This window comes from Rhinoderma darwinii, chromosome 3 (assembly GCF_050947455.1).
Source record: "Rhinoderma darwinii isolate aRhiDar2 chromosome 3, aRhiDar2.hap1, whole genome shotgun sequence".
In the NCBI taxonomy this organism is placed as follows: Eukaryota; Metazoa; Chordata; class Amphibia; order Anura; family Rhinodermatidae; genus Rhinoderma; species Rhinoderma darwinii.
Genome location: NC_134689.1, coordinates 171,459,510 through 171,475,743, shown reverse-complemented (window position 1 = coordinate 171,475,743; position 16,234 = coordinate 171,459,510). Strand labels below are relative to the sequence as shown.

Here is a 16,234-nt window from a genome sequence, read left to right as displayed (position 1 = left end):
GCCGGGGTGGGACCACTGCAATGGGTCCCGGAGTATTGAGCTGTGATCGGAAACAGCAGGTATCACAGCTCAAACACACGCCGGGATTAAATGGCGCCGTGTTTACTCAGGTCAGTACTATTACTGAGCTGAGCGCGAACTATGTGCTCAGTGTCACGTAATAGTACTGAGCTGAGCGGGAAGGGGTTAAAGACTATGAATCCAGTGTACTCCTTGTCCCTCTCCACCTCTCTTGACAGTGATTGGTGGCTGGCTATTTTGTACTTGTATTTAGGCTTACAGGAGAGCAGATCATACTGTGCTGTCCTTATTTAGAGCAGCGTATTCTGATGACAGATCAACTTAAAAATTATTTGAAATAGCTTTAGGCTTGTTTTGTTCTTTTCCCCAAAAAATTAAAACCACAGCAACGGACTATAGTTTTGTAATATGTTTCTCAAGTTTTCTACAGGATATGCCATAAAGGTTCGGTAGGTGCGGGTACCACTCTTCAGACTGGCACCTATCTCTAGAATAGGGTCTACTGACCTCCGCCCTACCATCTGTCACAGTGAATGGGCTCCTGCCACTGAGTTACTAGGTGGCAGAGATTTCCAGTAAATGGAAATTCTGGAAACCGTCTAGACCAACAAGCTATTTACGCTGTTTCCGGAACTCTGATTCACTTCTATGGGAGTTTCCGGAATCAGCTTAGCAAACTGAGCTTGGCTGTTTTCCAAAAAAAACGTCCTCTTCGTAACGCAGTGGCCAGAGCCCATCGACAGAAGGTAGGAGGAGGGTCAGGGGGCCTTGTTCTAGAGATAGATGCGGGTCCCAGGGGTGGATTTGGCAAAAATGGCTGAGATGGGAATACCGTTTTAAGCACTGAATGATAATTTTGAACACAGTATTGAAGTATTAATTATGCAGTAAATATTGCTATTGAGCATTGTAGACAGGTATTCACAATGGAACACAGCCCTGGGATACTTGGTTCAAATTTCTTTGCGATATTTAGCTTACAAATAGTGGGACTCACTTATTTACCCTATACAAAGTTTGTGGGGAAAAACCCCATAAATGTACCTGAGAATGGATCTGCAGGTTGTTTGGTTTGCATCTTTTTTACTTTCTAGGATTTACTGGTTTTTATAAACTATTATGTCAATTATTATATTCAATGAATTAGGGAGATTTTACATACATTGTATTTAGTGCTTACCCGTTTGAAAAAAATACTTTTTTGCTTTATTTACAGGATCGTCACCATCTTCAGGGGTGAAAAATAATTTTATAGCCTGTGCCTGGAAAAGAAATGTTTACATTTTAGTGAACAGTCCATTAGTATATCTTATACTGTACAAAAAAATAAAACACAGGATATCAAGGAATGAGATATATAATAATACACTGGACACTGCTACAAAAACTATTGTGGGTCTAATGTAAAGTATGCCGCCCTCATCGTGTTTTATAATAACGTTTATCATAGTGGGTTTAAACAGGCTTTTTTTGGGGTTTTTTTTTTTCCGAACAGAAAAGAAAGACACTTTAATGTCATAGTAGAAACAGAAAGCAATCTACATACATCACAATTATAACATACATCCTAAGTGAATGTAAAACTATAACAGCAGTCTGGTCTAGAAGTATTTGGACAGTGACACAATTTTCATTATTGCACATCTGTACATGACAACGATGGATATGAAATAAATCAATGAAGATTGAAGTGTAGACTTTCAGCCTCAATACAAGGACTTTAACGAAAATATTGCATTAACCGCTTAGGAATTGCAGCCATATTTTTACATAGTCCCTCAATTTTCACAGGTTCAAAAGTAATTGGAAAAATTAATAATTATAAATATAAGGATTATTTTTATTACTCAGATGCAAATCCTTTGCAGCGAAATGACTGCCTGAAGTCTGGAACCCATGGACATCACCAAATGCTAAGTTTCCTCCCTTGAGATGCTTTGCCTTTTAAGCCTGTGAAAATGGAAACCCTATGTAAGAAATGTCTAATTTAAGGTCTACGGAACTGTACTCGGCTGTTTCTGTCATTCTTATAGACTTCGAATATAGCGGCAGTAGGCATGCTCAACCACTGTTGGATTAGATATCCTCACTGCGTTTAAGCAGTAAGGAGGAACGGGGGTTAGGGGTGGGGCCCACAGCAATCAGACAATTATAAACTTTAATATTTTGACTAATATATTTAAAGTTAATCAGCTAAGCTAGCCCCCTTTTCAGTCTCTGAATCAGTCGTGACAGAGGAGGGGGCTGGCTTAGCTGATTAATTGAACCAGGAGGCCAGCCCCTTCAACAGGGTCATCGACACACAGAGAGGAGGGGGAGCTGCTCCCACTCAGAGCCTGTGTCGATGTGTCACCACAAGAGCGGCCGATCTGAACTTCCGGGTCAACGTGACGGGGACTGAAAACCTGTGATCTGTGCAGGTTTGGAAAAGAAAGTATAATATATAGTTTATTCCTTTCAGAAAATAGACACAATGAATAGTTTTTATTTTCATCGGACAACTCCTTTAAGATTTATAGATATTTGTCATTCAGAATCATATAACCATCCTTAACTAAGAGAGATCCCAAAGTTTCCCGGTATTTTGCCACTAGGTATATCTATTTTCCCTTAGGTAATAAATAAGCTCTTTATTTCTTAATTCAACTACTTTAGTTTACCATAAACAATATGTGGGAATTTCTTACGAAATCTGTAGAATACCAAAATGCTTCCATGCCACAAACAATAACCTATATACTAGTGATTTACTAGTCACATCTCTATTAGATCTCCCAAAAGACATAATCTAAAACTCATGGGAATTGTTCTTCTGAACATAACAGACATGACTTCAATGATTTTTCCCAAATATTTATACAATTTGGGGCAATGCCAGAACATATGGATCCAGTCCGCTTCCCATCCCCCAGACTTTTGGACAACTATTAGTATCTTGTCTTTTAATAAAGTGTAAAAATTTGGGAGAAAAATAAGTTCTATATATTATTTTGAACTGAATGAGCCTATTGAGTTCACTAGTCAAATAAGTAAAAATATTACAAAAACTTTTGATCACATTGCTTCTGTTAGTTCACTTTCGTCTTGGATCCAAAGGTCCCTCAATCGCGGCTGTACCCCCCTAATTAATAACCCTTGTATTGCATCATAGTACCTAGAAATGGTACCTCTTTTAGTTTGGGTCATTATGAACTGTCCCAGCCAATTTGATGAGTCAACTAACATCCTAGGGTTGTTCCCAAGGACAAATACAAACATTGTAGTTGAGAATAATAAAACATTTGAGGTGCTTCATATGGTCTAAAGGTTTTTTCAAAAATAGGAATTTTCCGTCCTCACATATTTGTGAGACCAGGAAAACCCCCCTGCTTTTCCAATAACCCGAGCTGGTGATGTGTAAAAATTTGCTAAATAAACATTATCCCATAGAAGAGAAAAAGCTGAAGAGTTGAATAATCTAAGGTCGGAAAACAGTTATAAGGTTGCCTACCAAAATGCCCAGGATCAAGAATCTGAAATATGGTGTATGGGGTCAGTCTATTTGAACTCTCATACACTATATTGCCCAACTTTGCCTCTCTCCAATAATGCAAATTACATAGTAGGGAGGACAGGAAGTATAGTTTTAAATTGGTTATTCCATATCCCCCTGTAAGGTTTTTAGGCTAATCCTAGCTGTTTTTTCTATCCAAATTAAAGTGCTGATTAGGTTATTATTTTAAATATGTTGTTAACATTCAACCATACTGGGGAATTAGATAACACATGAAGTAGCTGTGGCAAAATGACCATTTTAACTAATGCCATCCTATCGGCCAATCTCAAAGCCTTTTACCAGGGCCAATTAGCAGGCAAACGAGCGTTCATATGAACGCTCTTTCCTGAACATTACCCTGTGTAAACAGGGCAACGATGAGCTGAAGAACGTTCATCAGCTGATCGTATCATTTATGCACCAGAAAATATTATCGTTGTCGGTAGCACATCTCCCTGAGATCCATTTTGTTATATCAAGTCCAGAGTCAACGCAGCTGTCTACCAAGAAATTTTAGCGCTCTTAATGCTTCCCCCTACTGACAAGATTTATGGAGATGCCGATTTCATTTTCCAGCAGGACTTGGCACCTGCCCACACTGACAAAAGTGCCAATACCTGGTTTAATAACCACAGTATCACTGCTCTTGATTGGCCAGCAAACTCGCCTGAGCTAAACCCCATAGAGAATCTATGTGGTATTGGAGAGGAAGATGAGACACCAGACCCAACAATGCAGACGAGCTGAAGGCCACTATCAAAGTAACCTGTGCTTCCATAACACCTCAGCATTGCCACAGGCTGATCGCCCCCATGCCACGCTGCATTGATGCAGTAATTCATGCAAAAGGAGCCCCGACCAAGTATTGAGTGCATACTGTACATACTTTTTAGTAGGCCAACATTTTGGTATTAAAAATCATTTTTTAAATTGGGCTTATTTAATATTCTAATTTTCTGAGACACAAAATTTTGGGTTTTCAATAACTGTTAGCCATAATCATCAACATTAAAAGAGAAAAAATGCTGGAAATAGATCACTCTGTGTGTAATGAATCTATATAATAATATTTGAGTTTCACTTTTTGATTTGAATTACTGAAATAAATTAATGAATTAGAATATCATCAAAAAGTTGAGATGGACTATTATGTGTATTTTGTTTAACACTTTTGCAAAATAAAACCATTTTTATCAAAAAAATAGTTTTCTTTTTCATTTTGAAAAGTTTTTTTCTGTTATTGTGAACATTAATAAACATGAATTTATTTTTTAGTCCCACTAAAGGACTTCACAATGCAATTGCATCGCTTCAATAGTGCTTTGGTTAAACTGACAGCCAATGGCTAATAGGCATATAGACTTGGCAAGTATGGGGGCCATTATAAGGCCCCCCGCGGCCATGATAACCATCTGCACCCAGCGATTGCGTTGTGAGGCTGCCGATAGATAAAGAGAGGGACATACAGTTAAGTCGTGGTGCTGGTAGGGGTTAAATTAAGGAGTTCACCATTGAACTATTATGGTTTATTTTGTATTTTTCTAAATAGGTCCAGAATTCTGTGCTAATTAAAGGGTACTTACACTTTTGCAACCATTATTATAGTTACAGTGCACTTAAAATAAAAAAGTAAGGATCCCATTGCTTTGTGATAGTCAGAATAGCATAGCAAGCGGCACTATTCTATCCTGTAAAAAAGACTAAATCAAAATAGATCCGTCATATACATCATGGATCCTCTAAAAACGCTGTGAACAGTGTGAGTATACTTTATAATATAAAGTTATAGAAAATAAAGTTACCAAACAACTATCAGTGAGAAAGGAACTAGTTATTTTTTCTGCCTATTTTTAGTAGAAGACAACATGGCTGGCGAACTAAGATATAACTGCATAAAATGAAAGGCAAGATATATGATTTGTAACAAACAAACGAGAAATTTTCTTGTCCAGTCCGAATATACTTTGTTTAGGTTTTGTTCAAGTATTTTAAAATACGACTTCTCATTTTGACATCTCATTTTGTCCTTACAATTAGAACATACTAAAAGAATCTCTCTTGACATGCCGAACCTATAGCCCTGACATATGCAACTGTATGCCATACAGTTGCATACATCGCCTACTGACTCACATTCTAAAAAAAAGTTTTATGCTTTGTGGTATACATTTTTTGTATTAAAAAGCGTAGCCAACTGCGCTTTTAGTACAATTAAAAATAAGATATGCCAGTCAGACATATGCCAAAAGGACTCTCTTTTGGCATATGTCCGACACATTATACCCTATGTATAAACATGGGGTATATGACGGGATCATTTAGTGGATGGTACGCCAAACATACATACCGAAAGTGGTGTGAACAGAGCATGGCAACTTAGAGATTTATGTCATATCCATAGCATATGCCATAATTGTCTGCTAGATGTGGGTCCCAGCTCTGAGACCAGCACCTATATCGAGAACAGGGGTCTCTCTACCCCCGTTTTAACTGGTGCGGCGGCCACTGGCCGCAGAATCCAAGAAGGGACTAGTGGAGAGAGGGTCGTGCGTGCGCTCTGCTCTCTCCATTCTTTTCAATGGCAGCTCCGAAAAAAGACAAGCAATCGCTGCTCGGGGTGTTTCTGTAACTTCCATTCAACAGAATGGAGAGCAGCACGCACATGCGACCCCCTCCTTACTAGCCCCTGCCTGGATTCTGCGGCCAGCGACCGTCGCACCTGGCGAAACGGGAGAACCCAGTTCTCAATATAGGTGCGGGTCCGAGAGCTGGGACCCGCATCTATCAAACATTTATGGCAAATCCTGTAGATATGCCATACATGTCTAAGTTGGGAAAACCCCTTTAACCCCTTAATGACCGGGCCATTTTGCACGTTAATGACCAAGGATTATTTCTTGTTTTTTCACGGTCGCATTCCAAGAGTCGTAACTTTTTTTTTATTCCGTCGACATAGCCGTATAAGGGCTTGTTTTTTGCGGGACGAGTTGTATTTTGTAATTGTACCATTTTTAGATGCTTATAATGTATTGATTAACTTTTATTAACTTTATTTTAGGAGAGAATTGAAAATAAGCAGCTATTCCAGCATTAATTTTCACGTTATAAATTTACGCCGTTTACTATGCAGCGTAAATAACATGTTAACTTTATTCTATGGGTCGGCACGATTATGGGGATACCAAATATGTAAAGGTTTTATATGTTTTTTCTACGTTTGCACAATAAAAACCCTTTTAGAAAAAAATTACTTGTTTTTGCATCGCCGCATTCCAAGAGCCGTAACGTTTTTATTTTTCCGTCAATGTGGCGGTATGTGGGCTTGATTTTTGCGGGACAATGTGTAGTTTTCATTAGTACTATTTTGGGGTACATAGGACTTATAGATTAACTTTTATTTTATTTTTTTGGGGGGGAATGGGAGAAAAGAGAGAATTTTGCCGTTGTTTTTTGCGTTTTCTTTGGACGCCGTTCATCCGGCGGTTTAATTAATGTGTTCATTTTATTGGTCAAGTTGTTACGATCGCGGGGATACCATATATGTGTATGTGTGATTTGTTTTGACAGTTTTACTAAATAAAACCACTTTTTGGGCCAAAAAAGTAGTTTTATTTGACTTTGACTGTAATTTTTTTTTTTTTTTTTTTCACAAGCTTTATTTAACTGATTGTCATTTTTTTTTTAAGTCCCATCAGGGAACTTCACTATGCGATCTGTTGATCGCATATATAATGCTTTGGTATACTTAGTATACCGAAGCATTATTGCCTGTCAGTGTAAAACTGACAGGCAACCTATTAGGTCATGCCTCTGGCATCGCCTAACAGGCAGATGCTGAAGACAGACCTGGGGGTCTTTGTTAGACCCCCGGCTGTCATGGAAACCCGACGGCGACCCCCGATTTGTTTGCGGGGGCGCCGATCGGGTGACAGAGGGAGCTCCCTCCCTCTGTCAAACACATTAGATGCCGCTGTCACTATTGACAGCGGCATTTAATGGGTTAAACTGCCGGAATCGGAGCGTGCTTCGATTCCGGCAGTTGCAGCAGGAGCCAGGCTGAGTATAACAGCCGTGCTCCTGCCGCTGATCGCATGGGTACGCTGTCAGTACCCGCGCGATCACAGGACGGATATATCCGTCCTCCTGCGCGAACTAGCAGCTGCTGAGGACGGATATATCCGTCCTTCGGCGTTAGACTATGTTCACACGGGGTCTTTTGCCGAGTTTTTTGACGCGGAAACCGCGTCGCAAAACTCGGCATAAACGGCCCGAGAACGCCTCCCATTGATTTCAATGGGAGGCGTCGGCGTCTTTTTCCCGCGAGCAGTAAAACTGCCTCGCGGGGAAAAGAAGCGACATGCCCTATCTTCGGGCGCTTCCGCCTCCGACCTCCCATTGACTTCAATGGGAGGCAGGAGAAAGCGTGTTTTCTGCCCGCGGCGCTCAATGGCCGCGGGCGAAAAACGGCGCGATCATTGCTATTCACACGGAGTATTTTGGGGGAGGAATATCTGCCTCAAAATTCCGTTTGGAGCTTTGAGGCAGATATTCCTCCCCCAAAATACTCCGTGTGAACATAGCCTTAAGGAGTTAATACAACTTCTGACACATCACAGAGGTAATTAGAAGATATTATTGGTGGGAGTCCATGGGTTCAGAAGCAGGAGGTCTATGTGATGCATGGCTGTCTACTTGTTTACAAGATTAAATATATCATGTCACTTAGACTGCGCATACCATTTCTTCTTTCAGTAAAGCCAATCCAATTTCATGTGACTGCACATTCCGTCCTTTCCCAAATCTTTGTGGTCCATAATAGTTTATAAAGCCTCTGTTCTGAAATAACAGATAGAAATATGAAAGGGCTACAAACTAAAAGATAGAAACAACAAACTAAAAGATAGAAACAAAAGATCCTATGTAGCACCAACAACTGTAACAGCTTATCAACGGTGAGTGCATCATAAACAAAACTTCTATGTGGTTGCCTTCATGTTCTGGTTAACTACTTGGAATAGATGTGAAGCTTATATATACTGCATGTGATATGATGACCATTAAGACAAAATATACAATGAATGCGACTGAATATCCTTAGTAAACTGCAAATCTGGATATTTTATTATCTCTGTCTTAAGTTTTATTCGTTTATCCTTCAAACGAACTTAGCGCACAGACATATTTATAACCTTGGGTTAAATAACAACAAATAAATGTAGACAAAGAATGCCAAACATAAGGCTGGGACTACATACAAACCTTTTGTAGTGCAAAAGTTGCAGTCCATAGTATTGAGATTTTCATGCAACTGTTGCAAGTCAAATATATTAATATGAAAGACACAGGATGAAAAGAAAATGTGTTGGAAGCAGTTCACACACCAGTTGAAATGAAAACTGGAGTACTGCAAAAGTCTGTGTGTAGTTCAGGGCTGAACACATCCCAAGAACCAAGACTCCAACGTGTCTAGATGCAGCAGACTTTTTAGCTTGATTTCTATTGAGGTCTACGGAAGTTTGAATTCTTGGGCCACTAAAATAGTCATATTGGCTACTGGTTCCTAAAGTCCATAGTATTTTGTCCAGGAATAGCCCTATCCTGACAGTTGCTATAACATAATCAGAAATATTTTCCTAGGACTAAACTATACATTGCTATAGCCACAAAAAAAAAATAACAAAAAAAAAAATCCATATGTGCGTTTAAAGCAATACATATTTTGTGGTACTGCACCAATGAACCTAGACTTAGGAGTGCGAATGATGATGTACTATTTCAGCCAATCAAAAAATCTATTTGATTATATAATTATATGTTGTTTTATCATACTGCCTTTTAATTAAAATTATATAGTAACAAATATTTTTTAATACAGTCTGTAAGCACAGAAAACTGAACAGTTTAATATACATGTTAACTAAAGTAGACCTCAATGTAAAAGTCAAAGGTGGACAAAGAGGATTCGGGACTTACAAGAAGAGTTGCCAAAATATTTCTGTACCTCAACTAGTAGAAGTAAACACAGGTGGAAAACCAGCTCCGCCGTATAGGATTGCTCACATGTGTATATTTTTTACTACACAAATGAGGTAAGAAGTGTTACAGATGACAGTAAGTAGAGAAAAGAAGGATGGTCTAAGCACTAAACAAATGAATGTGCCATTAGGATAAACATACCTTGACATTACATACTGCCTCTTCAACTCTGTTCTCAAGGTCTTCTGACATATCACCGGCGTGACATTTTACATCTCTCACAACAATGGTGAAATGGTTTCCAGTTAACTGACCAAGATGCAAGTGCTGGCTAGTAGGATGTATGTTATATATCCTCATCCCCTTCTTTTTAAATAATACTTCAGCTCCACGCAGCCTAAAGGGGAAGTTAAATAAAAAATAAAGCTCAGGCAACTCTTTAAAGTTTATACTGTAGAAATCTTGAGATAATCTTGCTGAGGAACAGACAATATGGATTGCTGAATGTATAATATAAATGCAGTACCCATATTATACCTGATAAGCTGCTACAATAATAAAGATTTCTTAAGACTATATTATACAAGACGAATATTGCACCTCTCTGGAGTAACTTTCTTCACAACCACAGACTGGTACGTAATGGCTTTCTTATCTTTAATACCAGCATAGCTGAAGTCTGAGGGAAGCACGCCAAGTGAAGAGGCTAGGTAGCCTATAGCTTCCAGAGTTTCCAGGTTCTCTTTTTCAAGGGTAAACGCTAGAACAAAGACAAAATATTTTTGCATGAGAAAATTACGAAACAAAAACACATTCACAGATCTACCACAGAGTGTCTAATGGAGCTGTGGCAATGCGTGATGAAAATGGTGGACTAATGGGCAGCGGTGGAGTAATTCCTACCTGTAAATATGTCTGGGTTTTCCTCTGATCTTTGTCTCTTTCTCTCCCGGAATCTAACAGTTATGCACACTTTCTGCAGTCCATCAGTGCTTTTCTCAGAAAAGGACTTGGTTTCTACCAGCTTCCCGAACTTCTTGCTGATGAAATGATGTACAGATTTCCTGTGTTCTTTACACACATCTGGTTGAAATGTAAACCTTGAGCTATTCACCTTTGCATCTAAGAATGTAAAGAATTTGTCTGCTTCCTCTTCGGATGTCAACAAGGAAAGCTCTTGGTAATCCAGGTTTGGTTTAACGAGAACCTCAGGGCTTCTGGTAAAAGTGAGGAGGAACGGGAACGTCTGTCGCACAGCACTGTGGATGCTGGCTCTAGCACTTTTGTCCGGAAATAGGCCCAAAGACAGTTCACACTGATCATCTCCAGATACTTTAGATTCAAAAGCAGATCTTACTGAACATGCAAATTTAGTTAGGGATTCCTGCACATCTAGACTTAACAAAGTGTTAACAACATTATATAGGTCTGCCTCACATTCGGGAAGATCCTGGTCCTCAAAGACATTATCCACTTTCTCAAGCACAGCCTCACATATATCTCTGACCAGCTTGTCTTTCATCTCAGCTTCAGCAGTGCTTGGGCATAGCCTGGTCTTTTTGAAGTTTTCTTCAGTATTATGCTGAGTTTGTAATTCTTCATTTACATCTGTGCAGCCTTTTGTCACAAGCTGGCCAGTGACATCAATCTCTGTTACAGCAAAGTCAGCTGGAGAATTTTTAATGGTTCCATAAAAACCGGTGTGATCAGTTATATAAGAAAGAGAGTCAAGGTCTAGGGGTCTTTCTTCCATTTTATAAATAAACAGTCTAAAAACAGAAAAAAACAAAGATACGTTCAATAATAGATACCAACATACAACTCTCTCGCATTAAAGAGGACCTGCCAGCTCTCCGGACATGTCTGCCTTAGGCCTCATTCACACGACAGGGTCTGAGTGTCGGCCGGGAAAATCGGCCGTTTTAGGCCGATTTTCCCGGCCGGTTTGCATCCGTTCCGGGCCGTGTTGCAGTTTTTATCGGCCGATTTGCATCCGTTTTTTTCCCTGTCCGTTTTAAAATCGGCTGAATTTAATTTAAAATTGTTGCCACACACAGCCCTTTGTAGATAATGCCACCCAGCCCCCTGCAGGTAATGCCACCCAGCTCCCTGCAGGTAATGCCACCCAGCCCCCTGAAGGTAATGCCACCCAGCCCCCTGCAGGTAATGCCACTAAGCACCCTTCAGGTGATGCCACCCAGCCCCCTGTAGGTGATGCCACCCTGCCCCCTGTAGGTGATGCCACCCAGCCCCCTGTAGGTGATGCCACCCAGCCCCCTGTAGGTGATGCCACCCAGCCCCCTGTAGGTGATGCCACCCAGCCCCCTGTAGGTGATGCCCCCCTTCCAGGAGAAGTCACTGACTTCAATGTCCATATATGGACATTGTAGTCACTGACTTCTCCTGGAGAGGAATTCCCTGCCACAGGTCGGGAATTCCGCTTCAGAAGTGAGTGACGTCACAGTGTCCATATATGGACAGTGTAGTCACTCACTTCTCCTGTAGCGGCATCCCCGGCCATAGAGTCGGGGATTCCGCTGCAGAAGTGATTGACTTCGCTGTGTCCATATATGGACAGTGTAGTCACTCACTTCTCCTGTAGCGGCATCCCCGGCCATAGAGTCGGGGATTCCGCTGCAGAAGTGAGTGACTTCGCTGTGTCCATATATGGACAGTGTAGTCACTCACTTCTCCTGTAGCGGCATCCCCGGCCATAGAGTCGGGGATTCCGCTGCAGAAGTGAGTGACTTCGCTGTGTCCATATATGGACAGTGTAGTCACTCACTTCTCCTGTAGCGGCATCCCCGGCCATAGAGTCGGGGATTCCGCTGCAGAAGTGAGTGACTTCGCTGTGTCCATATATGGACAGTGTAGTCACTCACTTCTCCTGTAGCGGAATCCCCAATCCCCGGCCGTGGATTGGGGATTCCGACTCCTACAGGGAGCAAAAAAAGACCCTCCTCCTCCTCACATGCACTCTGCACTGTGAGGAGGAGGAGGAGAGAGAGCGCGAGCGACGGTAGACCCGGCCATCACTCGGGCCACATTCCGGTGATGGCCGTGTATTACCCGGCCCCATAGACTTCTAGGGCATGTCCCATTTTTTGACGGCCGGTTTTCCCGGCCCGTCAAAAAATCGGTCGTGTGAATAGCCCCATTAGGGGTCTATTGTTCCTAATGCAGCCGGGTGCCGGCCGATTTATGAACGGCCGTAACCCGGCCGGGAAACCCTGTCGTGTGAATTCCGCCTAAGTGAACATTTCTTCCCATGAAATCACAGAATTCTAAGAAAGGCTGCTCCAGATTTGTTATATCATGGGGAATACTAAGTATTTACTAAAACAGACATATCAGGAGAGGTGACTGGTTCTCTATAAATGATTTATAACAACACCCTCACTGCTATATTATAAATGTCAGCATAGCTTTACTCACACCCTAAAGTAAACTTATGCAAGACAAATGAAAAAGCATTATTTAGGAGTTCTGCAGAACAAAGTTAAATGGACATTAACTTTTCATACAACTAATGCTACTCTAATAGTTTACCTTATAAAGATCAACTTTGTAATTGACTTACTGTAAGAAAGTAGGCTTTGTTAAAGAGGATCTGTCACTAGCTTAGTAATGCCCTATCTTCTAGCTAATCTCACAGGCGCTGTCATACTGATAATGCTAGTGAAAATTGTGTCCCAAATATTTATTATTTTAAAAGTTATGAGATTTTCAAATATGTAAATGAGGCTATTCTTGACAAGTGGGTGTCAATACCAGCGATTCTCCTGAGGTGGAGCAACCTCACAGCCTCTGACACTGTCCTATCAGCATGAAGCTGCTTCACACAGTGTTAAACTAACACGCTGTGGCCGGGGATTGGGGCTTCTGCTCCAGGAGAAGTCCGTGACTTCACTGTGTCCATATATAGACACAGTGACGTCACAGACTTCTGAAGCAGAATCCCCCAGCTCTGTGGCTGGGGATTCCAATCCAGGAGAAGTCCCTCACTTCACTGTCCATATATGGACAGTGAAGTGAGGGACATCTCCTGGAGCCATCCCCTACAGGAAAGTAGGGGGGTGCCATCTATGGGGGGTGACTATGTACAAGGGGGCTGTGTGGCATTACCTACAGGGGGCTGTGTGGCATTACCTACAGGGGGGCCATGTGGCATTACCTACAAGGGGGCCATGTGGCACTACCTACAAGGCGGTCTGTGTGGCACTACCTACAAGGGGGTCTGTGTGGCACTACCTACAAGGGGGTCTGTGTGGCATTGCTTACAGGAGGGCTGTGTGGCACTACCTACAAGGGGGTCTGTGTGGCACTACCTACAAGGGGGCTGTGTGGCATAACCTACAGGGGGCTGTGTGGCACTACCTACAAGGGTGTCTGTGTGGCACTTCCAACAGTGGGCTGTGGCAGTATCTACAGAGGGCAGTGTGTGGCATTATCTACATAGGGCAGTGTGTGGCATTATCTACAGAGGGCAGTGTGTGGCAAAAAAAATACGAATTAAATTCATCCGATTTTAAAACGGACAGGGAAAAAAACGGATGTAAATGGGTCAAAATCGCCTCCAACGGAATCGGTACAGATGCAAAATGGCCGTTTTTATCGGCCGACATTCGGACCCGGTCGTGTAACTAAGGCCTTACTAGTTAACATTTCCCGTATATGTCTACTTTATGTTTGCATCGTTTTTTTTTAAAGTCCTTTTATTTTTCTAGGACGTTACAAGGCTTAGAACTTTAGCAGCAATTTCACACATTTTCAAGAAAATTTCAAAAGGCTATTTTTTCAGAGACCAGTTCAGTTCTGAAGTGGCTTTGAGGGCCTTCTATATTAGAAAGTCCCCATAAATCATCCCATTTTAAAAACTAGACCCCTCAAAGCATTCAAAACAACATGTAGGCGTTTCCCAGGAATTAAAGCAAAGTAGAGGGGAAATTGCCAATTTTCATTTTTCTTGCCAAAATTCATTGGTAATAAATTTTTTTCTTTAACACGGAAAGTTTTACCAGAGAAATGCAATTTATTGCCCCGATTCTGCAGTTTTTAGAAATATCCCACATGTGGCCCTAGTGTCCTAATGGACTGAAACACAGGCCTCAGAAGAAAAAGGTTCACCTAGTGGATTTTAGGGGCCGCCTTTTTTTAAATTATATTTTAGGCACCATGTCAGGTTTGAAGAGGTCTTGTGGTGCCAAAACACTGGACACCCCCCAAAAGTGACCCCATTTTGAAAACTACACCCCTCAAGAAATTTATCTAGGGGTATAGTTAGCATTTTGACCCCACAGTTTCTTTACTAAACTTATTGGAATTAGTCTGTAAAAATGAAAATCTAAAAACTTTGCCATTTTTAATTTTTTCAAGAAATAAATGAGAAAAAGCACCCCAACATTTGTATAGCTTCTTCTCCTGATTACGGCAATGCCCCATACGTGGTAATAAACTGCTGTTTGGACCCACGGCAAGGCTCACCATTTCGATTTTGGAGAGCAGATTTTGCTGGAATAGTTTTCAATGCCATGTCGTGTTTGCAACGCCCTGGAGAGACCAAAATAGCGGAAACCCCCCAAAAGTGACCCGTTTTGGAAACTACACCCCTCAAGGAAAATTTCTAGGGGTAGTTAGCATTTTGACCCCACACTTTTTTGTAGAATTTATGTGAATTATGCAGTGAAATTGAAAATCTAAATTTTTTCTAATAAAATTTAGTTTTAGCTCAAATTTTTTAATTTTTACAATAGATAAAGGAGAAAAAGCACCCCAACATTTGTAAAGCAAACTCTTCTGAGCACAGCAATATCCCATATGTGGTAATAAACTGCTGTGTGGACACACGGCAGGACAGAGTAAGGACGGAGCTCCATTTGACTTTTGGAGCTAAAGTTTTGCTGGAATGATTTGTGAAGGCCATGTCACATTTTCAAAGCCACTGAGGGGCCAAAATAGTGCAAACCCCGCAAACGTGACCCCATTTGGGAAACTACACCCCTCGCAGAATTTATCTAGCGGTATAGTGACCATTTTGACCCTACTGTTTTTTTGCTGAATTTATTGGAAATAGGCCGTGAAAATGAAAATCTACATTCTTTCCACTAAAATGTTGAATTATTTTTAATTTTCACAAGGAATAAAGGAGAAAAAGCTCCCCAACAATTGAAAAGCAATTTCTCCTGAGTACGGCAATACCCCATATGTGGTCATAAACTTCTGTTTGGACACACGGCAGGGCTCAGAATGGCAGTAGTGCTACTTGGCATGTAGATTTTGGTTGATTGTTTTTTGGGCGCCAGGTCGCAATTGCAGAGCCCCTGAGGTACCAGTACAGTAGAAACTCCTGAGAAGTGACTCCATTTTGGAAACTATACCCCTCAGGGTAATCATCTAGGGGTGTAGTGAGCAATTTGATCCCACAAGTCTTTCATAGATTGTATTAGAATGAGGCAGTAAAAATTTCACAAAAAAATTTCACAAAAAATATGTCGTTTTGCACCCAATTTTTTTTCCACAAGGGGCAATAGGAGAAAAAACAACACAATTTGTTACCCAATTTCTCCCGAGTACGGCAATACCCGATGTGTGGCCCTAAACCGCTGTTTGGGAACATAGCAGAGCTCAAAATGGAAGGAGCGCCATTTGGCTTTTAGAGCGCAGATTTTGCTGGACTGGTGTCATGGCGCCATGTCGCATTTA

The 16,234-nt window shown here is 41.1% G+C and overlaps 1 protein-coding gene across 1 annotated transcript in view; it reads right to left on the bottom strand.

Annotated features, from left to right (window-relative positions):
• PUS7L (pseudouridine synthase 7 like) overlaps positions 1-16,234 on the bottom strand; it is a 47,908-nt gene that overhangs the window by 17,126 nt on the left and 14,548 nt on the right. The window contains exons 2-6 of the mRNA XM_075857042.1: positions 10,436-11,301; positions 10,133-10,292; positions 9,734-9,929; positions 8,294-8,392; positions 1,202-1,283 (exon numbers count right to left, since the gene is read on the bottom strand). Coding sequence (XP_075713157.1) covers positions 1,202-1,283; positions 8,294-8,392; positions 9,734-9,929; positions 10,133-10,292; positions 10,436-11,301 — 1,403 coding nt within the window. The remainder of the gene's footprint in view (positions 1-1,201; positions 1,284-8,293; positions 8,393-9,733; positions 9,930-10,132; positions 10,293-10,435; positions 11,302-16,234) is intronic.